The sequence below is a fragment of the Mandrillus leucophaeus genome, unplaced genomic scaffold (assembly GCF_000951045.1).
Source record: "Mandrillus leucophaeus isolate KB7577 unplaced genomic scaffold, Mleu.le_1.0 Scaffold5, whole genome shotgun sequence".
NCBI classification, from domain to species: domain Eukaryota; kingdom Metazoa; phylum Chordata; class Mammalia; order Primates; family Cercopithecidae; genus Mandrillus; species Mandrillus leucophaeus.
This window is the reverse complement of record NW_012105364.1, coordinates 3,432,719-3,444,328: the sequence shown is the minus strand read 5'-3', so window position 1 is coordinate 3,444,328 and position 11,610 is coordinate 3,432,719. Positions and strand designations below refer to the sequence as shown.

Below are 11,610 nucleotides of genomic sequence, written 5' to 3'. Positions count from 1 at the left end.
ACGACAGAGTCTCGCTCTGTTGCCCAGGCTGGAGTGCAGTTGCGTGATCTCGGTTCACTGCAACCTCTGCCTCTGGGGTTCAAGCAATTCTTCTGCCTCAGCCTCCCGAGTAGCTGGGGTTATAGGCGCCCACCCAGCTAATTTTTGTATTTTTAGTAGGACACTGTTCTGCCATGTTGGCCAGGCTGGTCCTGAATTTCTGACCTCAAGTGACCATCCTGTCTCGGCCTCCCAAAGTGCTGGGATTACATACATGAGCCATTGTGCCTGGCCTCATTACAGATATTCTTAAAGAGCTTAATCCCTTAATTTTTGACATTTTATGGTAAGTACTGCTGAACCAGGTATTCAAATAAAGTGTCTTCATACAGGTGATACTCATTATTGAACAGATATTATTACAAAGTAAAACATTGCCACCTTTCTACTACTCTTGGTTTTTTCCCAGAATTTTTGTTGCTAGATCAGAGGTATGTGAGAAAGAGAGTGGTAAGAGGTGAAGTCAGAGAAATAGCTGGGGGGACAAATTGTGTTGAATTTTTTAGGACTTTGTTTGGGACTTTAACCTATGTGCAGAGTGAAGTGGGAAGCCATTGTTGGGTTTAAGAAACGCTATGAACTGACCTTGCAGTTTAACAAAACAAATTGAGTGAAGAGCAGCAAGTCCTTTACTTTAAGGAGCCTGTTGCTCATCTGAGAAGTGATTATAGCACTGGATTATACCAGAATGGTAGTAGTAATGTTGAAAATTCGTCACATTTTGGATGTATTTTAAAAGGTATCATATAGAGCTGACAGGATTTTTTGAGGAACTGGATGAGGAGTGTGAGAAAAAGAAGCTAAGGATGACTTAAAGTTTTGACCTGAACAATTAGAAAAATGGTGTAACCATTCTCTAAGATGGGTACAAGAGGATCCCATATGATGGGTTGTTCAGCAACTTGATTTTAGACAAGTTAAGTCTGAGATGCCAGTTAGACATCTACATAGGTATGTCAAGTAAGCAGTTGGATATATTAGTCTGAGGTTCAGGAGATAGATCTAAGCAAAATAATAATTCCCTCTGTATTTATGTAACACTGTTCAAACCGTTATTACTACAATAATTTCCACATTGTTTTAGAGTTGTTCACATAGGTATTGTGTATACCATTGCTGTCTCTCCAGCTTCCCAGCCCCCATGGACAAGGGGGAAGGCCAAGGATCTTGCCTCATTTATTTTTATGACTATAGGGCCTAGTATGGAGTAGACGTGTACTAAATATTTGTTGGATTGGATCAAAGTTTTAAAATTCATTTTCCTTTGGGTAGAAAGAAAAATATTTACTTGGAAACTGTTTTCAGATACTGCTGTAAACCTTGATAAGTAGATCAGGTTATTATGTCATGTATTATACTATACTAATATTTTCTGTGGTGGATCTATTTTATTGGTTATATTCAAACATATTTAAATTTTCGGATTCTGCTTGTTATACCATTTAGACTATGCTTCCCAAAGCTGTAATTATCATTACTTTGGGATCTAGGTAGAAAAACTAAATATAGAGCTTTGCATTTGTTAAAGTAAAATTTGTTGCTTTCTGAACTTGGTTTGGGCTCAAGTGCAGAATCTGGTATATCCTTGGGTTTTTCTCTCCAAAATTTCTTCTATGTTTCTATTATGACTATTAGTAGCATGATTTACTGAGGGCTTTCATATACTGTTAGTATTTATTTAATCATTTAGGTACCATAGCTGTGTTATTGATCAGCAATTATCTTAATTATCAGGTTGATCTTAATCACTTTCAAAGAGATTGTATTTATCATCAATCTTTGAAAGAACCTTTCTAGTCAGATCTTAATGATATGGCAGCCAAATTATATAATAGGTAGGTGTTAAGTTTGTGGGAAGGAAAGATGGGTGTCTGACATCCCTGAGATTGAATCCTGGCTTTAACCCTGACTTCTTGTTCAATCTTGAATGAATTGTATTGATTAAAATGGTGATAATAAACTAAGTAATTATGAGAGTTAAATGAAATAATGTATTTTATATATGCATATAATATTTATATAACATGCATTTGATACGCCATATATTAACATGCAGCAGTGATTGATTATGCTGAGATAATTTTATATAACTCAAAGGAACTTTTGTGTTTTTTTGTATAATTGGACAAAATTTCACTACGGAAATGTTTTAAAGTAATTAAAAAATTTTCGAAGAAGTTTAAAACAATTTGAAAAGCAGTGTTGAGGGGAAAAAGTAACTCACTCATAATTCCACATTCTAAAAAAATCAATGTTATTTTGGTATATTTGTTTAATCTTTTGTATAGTTAGTACCTTAGGGAAGGGAAACCATAAATATATTTATAATATTTTTGAGACAAAATACTAAAGTGCATATAAGAATATTGTTGATGAAGATCAGGTAGGTTTAGTAGTAAAGAATAACTTTCTCTAAGTAGAGTTTGAACAACCAGGAAATTCCATGTTAACAAAATTGGTGCATAAGTAGTAAAATATAGTTTAAGGAAGCTCAGTTATTACTTTAAATACGCATTTTGAAGTTTTCCAGCACAAGGGTTCTTTATCTGTTGAAGTTAGGTGCAACATGTTGTCTATTTGCAAATTTTTTCTAGGAAGAGAATCCATGGCTTCAGATAATCAAAGAGACTCTTATTAACTCACAAAATTAAGAACACTGGCCCGATATAGTAGCTCATACCTATAATCCCAGAGTTTTGGGATGCCGAGGTGGAAGGATCACTTGAGGCTGGGGGTTCGAGATCAGCCTGGGCAACATAGCAAGACCTCTGTCTCTACAAAATATTTTTTTTAATTAGCCAGGCATGGTGACACGTGCCTGTAGTCCCAGCTGTGTGGGAGGCTGAGGCTTGCATAGCTTGAGCCCAGAAGTTCGAGGCTGCAGTGAGCTATGATTATGTCACTGCACTCCAGTCCAGGCAACAGAGCAAGATTCTGTCTCTAGAATTTTTTTTTTAAAAAGAACACCTTCACTAGAGTAAAACTTCATAAAGTTAATTTCAGCTTATTTAACATGGCTTATATTTTAAAGCAATTGTTGCTTCCCGGTATTTCATATACCTTGTTTTCTTAGATATTAGAAACTTAGTAGTATGTAGATTTTATTTTCTTTTTTTAGTCTATAGGGTTTTTTCCCCCCATATTGCTGCCTTCTCTAAGGATACAGTGACCATTTTAAAAGGTGTATGATGGCACAAATTTTATTATTTAATTTTCAAAGCTTTCTTCCATCCTAAGGGAGTCCTATCATTCATGCCATGGTAGAGAAGGAATGTTGTATTTTGTCCTACTGGATTTGTCCTACTGGATGAGTTTTATTAATTGTAATCCCTGTACCTGGCATCTCTCCACTTAAGATTGTTCAACTGTGACTTGGTTTTCGACTGGGATAAGAACAGTGAATAGAAAGAGAGAAAAGCCATGTCTATTTTGTTTCAGTGTGGAAGTCTGCTGAGTTAGAAATGTATTAATAAATTTCCATTGTGTTAGGCTGTTCCTTGTTGTGTAACTCTCATTACATTTTGAGAACCTACAGTTTAAGCCTTTTTCTTCTTTCTCAACCAGAGCAGGTACGAAGACTTAGGCAAAGCTCTAATATTTGGTATCTACAAAAGAAGTTGATGGAGAGTTGCTTGTCACTTGGAAGAGCCCTTCTGTAGAAATTTGAACCTTTAACTATTCTGTAGCAATTATATGAAAGTGCTTTTATTTATTATTATTTATTTATTTATTTTTATTTATTTATTTATTTTTTTGAGACGGAGTCTTGCTCTTGTCATCCAGGCTGGGATGCAGTGGCGCAATCTCAGCTCACCGCAACCTCCACATCCTGGATTCAAGCGATTCTCCCGCCTCAACCTCCCGAGTAGCTGGGATTACAGGCATGTGCCACCACGCCTGGCTAATTTTGTATTTTTAGGAGAGCCAAGGTTTCTCCATGTTGGTCGGGCTGGTCTCGAACTCCCGACCTCAGGTGATCCTCCCGCCTTGGCCTCCCAAAGTGCTGGGATTACAGGAGTGAGCCACCACGTCCAGCCTGAAAGTGCTTTTATTTTGTGGTACCACGTTCAGTTTTTCTTGATGTTCCTTAAAGAAACTTGAAGGGAGTGCCTAAACATGGGTTTTGGTTGCTATTACAAATTTATTCATGTGGCTGTATTTCTGAAAGTAATGTGCATCTTTCTTTTACACAGTTAACAGAAAGTAATTCTGAAATGCAGACTTCATTAAGAGTACAAAGTATATTGTCATAGGCATAACATTCAGCCTTTTAGCAAGGAAAGTGACTATATGTTGAATTCACCCAAAAGATTTAGATAGTGTTGTAACCATAGCTTTACGTAAGAATACAGTTCTATTTAAAAAGAGAGGCAGTGAATCCAGTTGATAATCTGCTGGGTCATGATACTTCAAGGGGATGGCTTAAGAAGGGAAGGGTAAAGAGCATATAAAATATTTTTCCCCTTACCATTTATTTCTCTCTTCAAAAATTGTCATGTTAATTTAAGTCTTACTAAACTTCACTTTTAGAAGGATTTAAACTCTTCGTCTAATTATTATAGAGTTTTATTTCTGTCTTAGAGATAAATTTGTGTTTCTTAAAACGTTTTTTTAAAAAAATTTTGTTTTTCTGTCAGTGTCTAAACTAAGAATTAAGGTAACTTATTTCACCAGCCTGTTAACCCTTCCCCTACCTCTTCTTTTTGATACATGAATTTTGTCTAAGTTTTGGGTCAGGGCTATGTCAATGCATAGTATATGCATCCTATACAGTGTCAAAGTGGAAAAACTGAAAAACTGATTTAATTGCAAAAGTAGTGTGCCATCTTGTGGAGGGTTATGCAATCAACACAGTCTGATTTATCCTAAAAATCAAAGTAGAAGACAGATATTGCACTTGGGCACTAAAAATAAAAAGCCTGTTCCATTGTGCAAAAAGACACTGAGATGTCTTTATATACCTTCGATTTCTACATTATTTTTAGTGTATATAAGATGTGTAGATTAGTACTACTGGTAGTAGGTAGCTCCAGAGTTTGTTTTATACTAGTACCAAATTGGTACATGTAGTATACCAAAGAATATGGTTGAATTTTAGTTTTTGTGGCCTAAGTAATGAAAAATAGATTAATTGGTGATTGATTGACTCAGTGTTTTAGAATAAAATTTGTTTGACATTTCGAACATAAACTATTACTGGCCACTTTACCTCCAATCCCTGTCATTCTCAACTCCTTCAGTCAGTCCTGTATGCTGCAAGTTCAGATGTTACCTTGTTACCCCTCTGCCTAAGATCTTCTGTGGCTTCTCCACTGTCTGTGTGAAATCAAGTTCAAAGCCCTTATCCTGTTATTTAATCCCTTCCATGATCTGGACACTGCCTGTCTTTTAACCTCCTCTCCACCTCCTACCTATGTGTTCTTTTAAATCAAACAGTGTATTTATTCATCATACAGTTTAACCATTTAACATGTGTTATTTAATTTAATTTAATTTAATTCTCACAGCAGCTTTATGGGATAGATACTGTATCACATCTTAGAGATTAAGAAACCAATAGTTAAGGAACTGTGTGGTGGTCGCATAGCTGTGGTGATAGAGCCAGGATTGTAGCCAGGATTTGCCTGACTAGAGTACACGTTCCTTAAAATGCTTTTGATGTGTTTTTCCATCTCTATACTTTTGTTACTCTTTTTTTTTTTTTTTTGGTTTTTTTTTTTTTTTTTTCCTTCCTGCTGGTGCATAGGTCAAATACCACTGTCACCATGAAATCTCTTCTGAGTCCCCTCAGCCAGATATACTCTCCTGCCTCTTTTGAACCCTCAGGTGCTTTTTACCTTGTTTACCTTTCTTATGACATTTAGTCTGCCTTGCGTTATGTTGATCTGTTTGCCTTTTGATATTCTTGACTAGATTGTAAGTTCCTTGAGGATAGGGACTGGGGACTATGTCTTCTTTCTTTTTAATTCTCTAAAGTGCTTTGCTAATTCTCAGTACTCAAAAAGTATTAAATAAACATTCCTCAAAGTGCTGGGAGAAATGTTTAGACACTATAGCCTATACCCCATTCAGAAAAAATACAGAGAAGGGGTGAAGGGGTTGCTCCTTGAAGAAGATCGTACTGCCCCAGATGTAAATGAATTATTATAGAACGTATAAGCACGAGAATGAGCTTCCCTAACCAATCTACTACCTTACTGCAAATATTAATGCTTTCTTTTTTCTCCTTTTTACTTCCTTACTTCTCTCTACAGTTCTCTCCAGTTATATCCATAATTTTTAAAGGTCTTTGATATCCTTTGTGCATTAAATAATACCTTTTCTGGTGTCTGTTTCCAGATAATAGTTCTTCTTTGCATGACTTAAATAATTAGATGAATTAATTAAAATTTTTGTTATGCATTTTCATTCAGGTATGTCAGAAGGCTCAGTTTCCATCCGATTCATTTAATTTTACTATTAAACTTCAGCTGGGACCACAAAGCCTTCATGGATAGGAATGACATCTTGGCTTAATTCCATTAGGATGCTTACTGCGTGCCAGATTTTATTTTGCTCAGCTATCAATGAGGCTGTTGTGGAAATGTGGGTTTTCTTTGCTGTGAGAATTTATGCGTACAAAGAGACCTGCTTTTCAGAAAGAACATTGAGAACCCAGAGCCCAAGAGGAAGGGTTATTAAAGTTAATGAACCAGGGTAACCTTATCCAGAGGGTACCCAGAAACACTGTAAAACAAAAGGTCAATTGCTATTGCTATTTTAGTTATATACCCCCTCTCCAGGCTTCAGAATTTAACAGGGTTAATTTCCTTTTAGTGAGGCCTTGGCAAATAATTTTTAAGCCAGATGAAAATTCTTTAATTTTTTTTTTTGCTGTAAAATTATGTGTCTGAGTATTACCGTGTGCCATTTTGGAAACAGAATGTTACTTAACTGATGATAATGGATTGTTTTATAGTTCCAAGATAGGACAGTTTTTTTGGTAGTTTGAAATAATTGGCATTATTTCACACTTATACAGCGCCAAAAGTGTTTTATGTACTGAATTAGGCATGTAGTCAGTTATAATATCATTTTTATTGTACTTAGTAACTATAGAGTATTTTTCATTTTTATGCACATTTTAAAGGTAGAAGTGATGTTCATACTTGTCAGCCTTCAGAATGTTTTCATGTAACTTTTTTTTTTTTTTAGATGGAGTCTCGCTATGTTGCCCAGGCTGGAGTGAAGTGGTGCAATCTCAGCTCACAGAAGCCTCCACCTCCTGGGTTCAAGCGATTCTCCTACCTCAGCCTCTTGAGTAGCTGGGATTACAGATGTGTGCCACCATGAAAGGCTAATTTTTGTGTTTTTGGTATAGATGGGATTTCACCATGTTGACCAGGCTGGTCTCGAACTCCCGACCTCAGATGAGCCACTGTGCCTGGCCTCATGTAACTTATATCTGAAGGACTTCACAACACTGAGAATTTTGCAGACGAAAAAACTAAAACCTAGGAGGTTTAAATGATCTGTACTGATCACCCAGTTAGTACTAGAACTCAGTCGTCCTCCAGTGGCCTGTTCTTATCCAGAAAACAATGAAACATTTTTTTTTATTTCCCCAGGTATTTGGGGGATAGAAGAGACAAATCACTTGAAAAATTTACTTAGAGTTTGAAATTATATGCAAATATGACAGCAATCTTGTAGAAGATAGCCTAACTCTGTGAATGACAAAAGGTTTTCTTAAATAGTCTTCTAGTATTTCCAAGTACACTTTGAATTGTAACCCTGCATGGTGGGATATAACTTGGATGGCAGCTTCCATATATACAGGCCTAAGGCATGTTAGTTAGAGAGTACATGACTTTACAGTTTTCATATAGTGTTTTATTTAACATTAAAAGATAATCATTGGTGAGCTTATACAACTGGTAGACTTAAAACAGTTACAAAGGGGGAAATATTTGAAGAAAGGAAACAACTTTTTTTTATGTTTTATTTTTTGAGACAGAGTCTCACACTGTCACCCCAGGCTGGAGTGCAGTGGCGTGATCTCAGCTCACTGCAACCTCTGCCTCCCAGGTTTAAGTGATTCTCCTGCCTCAGCCTCCTGAATAGCTGGGATTACAGGTGCCCGTCACCACACCTGGCTAATTTTTTTGTATGTTTAGTAGAAACGGAGTTTCACTGTGTTGGCCAGGCTGATCTCAAACACCTAACCTTGTGGTGCACCCGCCTCAGCCCCCAAAAAGTGCTAGGATTACAGGCGTGAGCCACCACACCCAGTTGGAAACGCACTATTATTGCATAAAGAAGGGGCTAGATGGGGTGGATCATGCCTATAATCCCAGTGCTTTGGGAGGCTGAGGCAGGAGGATTGCTTGAGGCCAGGAGTTCAATACCAGCCTGGACAACATAGTGAGCTCCTGTCTGTACCCCCCCACCCCCCAGAAAAAAAGTTAGCTGGGCATGGTGGCACATGCTTGTAGTCTCAGCTACTCAAGAGGCTGGGTTGGGGGGATTGCTTGAACCCAGAAAGCTGCAGTGAGCCATGATTGCACCACTGCACTCCAGCCTGGGCAACAGAGAGAGACCCGGTCTCAAAATAAATGAATAATGAAAATAAAGAAGGATCTATGATACACAATGTTATATGTAAAGATTCATTATTCACTGAGCAAGAAAATCAGTTTTGTCAGTGATAAAGTCTGTGAATATAGTAGACATTTCAGAGTCAGAAGAAACCAAATTCTCAAGATACTTAGAATGACTTAAAGGATAATTTCTGATGAGTTAAACGTACCACCATATATTTGGAAAAATTTTCCCCAGTTTTTATAGGAATATCAAAGCTATGGATCACTTTTTCTTAAGATATCTAATGTTAACTTAAAGCTAGTTTTAGCCATCGTTTTTGATATAGCAATAGAGAGAAATTACCTTTAATACGACTTTTTTCAAAAACAGCTAAATGTTCTTATGCTATACTTTTACACTGTATATTCCTCTGGAGTTTTTATTTTTTACAATCTGAATTTTAAAATTCCATAGCAGATAAAAAGTGGCTGCATTATTAAGAAGCTGGTAAATGTAAAGTTTTCAAGGCCAAACACAGAAGCTCCAAACCAGCTGCACATTAGATTTTTCTGGGATACTTTACAAATACAGACTCATTTTTACCCATTGAAAACCTGTGCAATCAGAATCTTGGGACATGCCTCCTACTTATCTGTATTTTTATAAATCTCTCAAAATAGTGGTTCTGCAGCATCCATTCATTCTTAGGATATACTAGTCTAGTATATATTTGAGAGAGTTACCAGGTTAACATTTTTATTTTAAAATTTATTTAGATGTGCCTTCTTAAGTGGTCTTAGAAACAGCTATAGGTTTGGGTGCCTATGCTTATTTTGTCCTTTATTTTTTTACACATATTTTTCTGATTTTCATAGAGACTGTTTATTTGTTTGGTGGCTGGGATGGAACACAAGATCTTGCTGACTTCTGGGCGTACAGTGTGAAGGAGAACCAGTGGACATGTATCTCTAGAGACACTGAAAAAGAGGCAAGTTCTCAGACTTTTCATACATCTCTATTACAGTAGGGGCGTAGATGTGCACTTGTTTTTCGGCGTGATTATATTCTTCACTAATGTCTATCAGCAGTAGTAGCAATAGAGTTTGTGGTAAACAGGTTTTTTTAAGTACTCTTGAATTTCAGCTTCTATAACTGGCTCTTCAGCTACTGATACACAACCAAATCTGTATTATAGAGAGAGATAGAAATGGGGATTTTTATATCATTTTGTTTTTAAACTGCGTTAGCCTAGAAATGTAACTGTGTAACTGTCTTTTTTGCTCATGTCTCCACTACCTCTATTCTTATCTTTAACGTTCATCTTATTTTTATTTCTTCTGGAATATTGTGCTTTTGACACTCTCGCTATCTCACTATTTTGGCCCCTGTTATTTTACTATATGTCAGTTTTCATAAATGATATATATTATCTTTTATTAAAATTGTACATATGTATGCATGTGCATGTCTGTGTATGCACATATACATAAAGCATTTCCATAGTGAATAAGATGGCTTAGGTCTATGGCTTTGAATTAAGTGCATGATTATATCCTGGAGTAAAGCAAATATTAATTCATTTATTATTTTTTCAAATCATTGTAGAACATTTTAATTGCACTCTCCATTTAAACTGTTTCAGGATATAAAGTGAAAAATGAACTATAAGAAAACAGTAGGAGCCTCAAATGAAAAGGAGATAAAAAGGCCTAATTCATAACCCACTGATTTTGATCTAGGAAGGCCATTTCCAAAGATCTAGTGCTGTGTCTTTAATCCTGGGGAACTAGGTTCTTGCTTACTCTGAAACTATGTTAATAAAAACTGTTCAGGGATTAATCACTGGACAGTTTTTGTTTTTTCAAATAGATGTTGAAATTCTGATTTACTTTTCTTACCCCTGGGAAAGGATGTGTAAGTGGCCTTCCTTTTTCAGTATTGAAGTACTGTTTTCTGAAATGATTATTTCTGTCTTCAACAACAAAAGACAAATCTTTTAAAAAAAAATTAACTTTTTTCTACTAAAGTATCATAAATCTAGGGTGATGACATCTGTAATTATTCTTGTGTTAAGCCTAAGTTTCATCCTAAAATCCTCCCTCTTCTTCAGTGAATGTGTCTAATTAGTGCCTAAGATCCAACAGTTCTCCAAGTGCCTGGCATGATCCAACAGGTCATCCAATACCACATTTCAAATGTCTTTTCCTCTCCATTCCTTTTGGCAGTTTTTTCAGCTTTATGGTTTCTTATACTTTTTACGTCTCCATTGTTGACCTATTCTCTGTTCATCAACACAGTCTTTAAAAAGCATATTTGGGCTTGGTGTGGTGGCTTACACCTATAATCACAACACTTTGGGAGGCCAAGGCAGGAGAATTGCTTGAGGACTGGAGGTGGAGACTGCAGTGGGCCATTACTGTGGCATTGCCTCCAGCCTGGGTGACAGAACAAGACCCTATCTCAAAACAAAAACAAGGCTGGGCACAGTGACTCATGCCTGTAATCCCAGCACTTTGAGAGGCTGAGGCCAGCAGATCACCTGAGCTCAGTAGTGTAAGACCAGCCTGTCCAACATGCTGAAACCCTATCTCTACTAAAAATAGAAACTCCAGCTGGGCGTGGTAGCAGATACCTGTAATCCCAGCTACCTGGAAGACTGAAGCAGGAGAATCCCTTGAACCCAGGAGGTGGAGGTTGCAGTGAGCTGAGATGGTGCCACTGCACTCCAGCCTGGGCAACAGAGTAAGATTCTGTCTCAAAAAAAAACAAAAACAAAAACAAGTCCCCTAAATACCATATTTGATCCTATGACACCTCTACTTAAACCCTGTGGTTAGCTTCAGCCTTTGTTTCAGTTATCGTTTACACAGTTTATTACATTACAAGCACTCATAAAACTTCAGTGGCATAGAGTAATAAGCATTTATTTGCTCATGAGTCTACAGGTTGGCTCAGTCATTCTTTTGGTTTTGGCTGGGCTCATTAATTTGTCTAGGAGTCAGCTGTCTA

The 11,610-nt window shown here is 36.7% G+C and overlaps 1 protein-coding gene across 1 annotated transcript in view; it reads left to right on the top strand.

Moving 5' to 3' along the window:
* MKLN1 (muskelin 1, intracellular mediator containing kelch motifs) overlaps positions 1-11,610 on the top strand; it is a 161,572-nt gene that overhangs the window by 88,324 nt on the left and 61,638 nt on the right. The window contains exon 9 of the mRNA XM_011995840.1: positions 9,477-9,589. Within this exon, the coding sequence (XP_011851230.1) occupies positions 9,477-9,589 (113 nt within the window). The remainder of the gene's footprint in view (positions 1-9,476; positions 9,590-11,610) is intronic.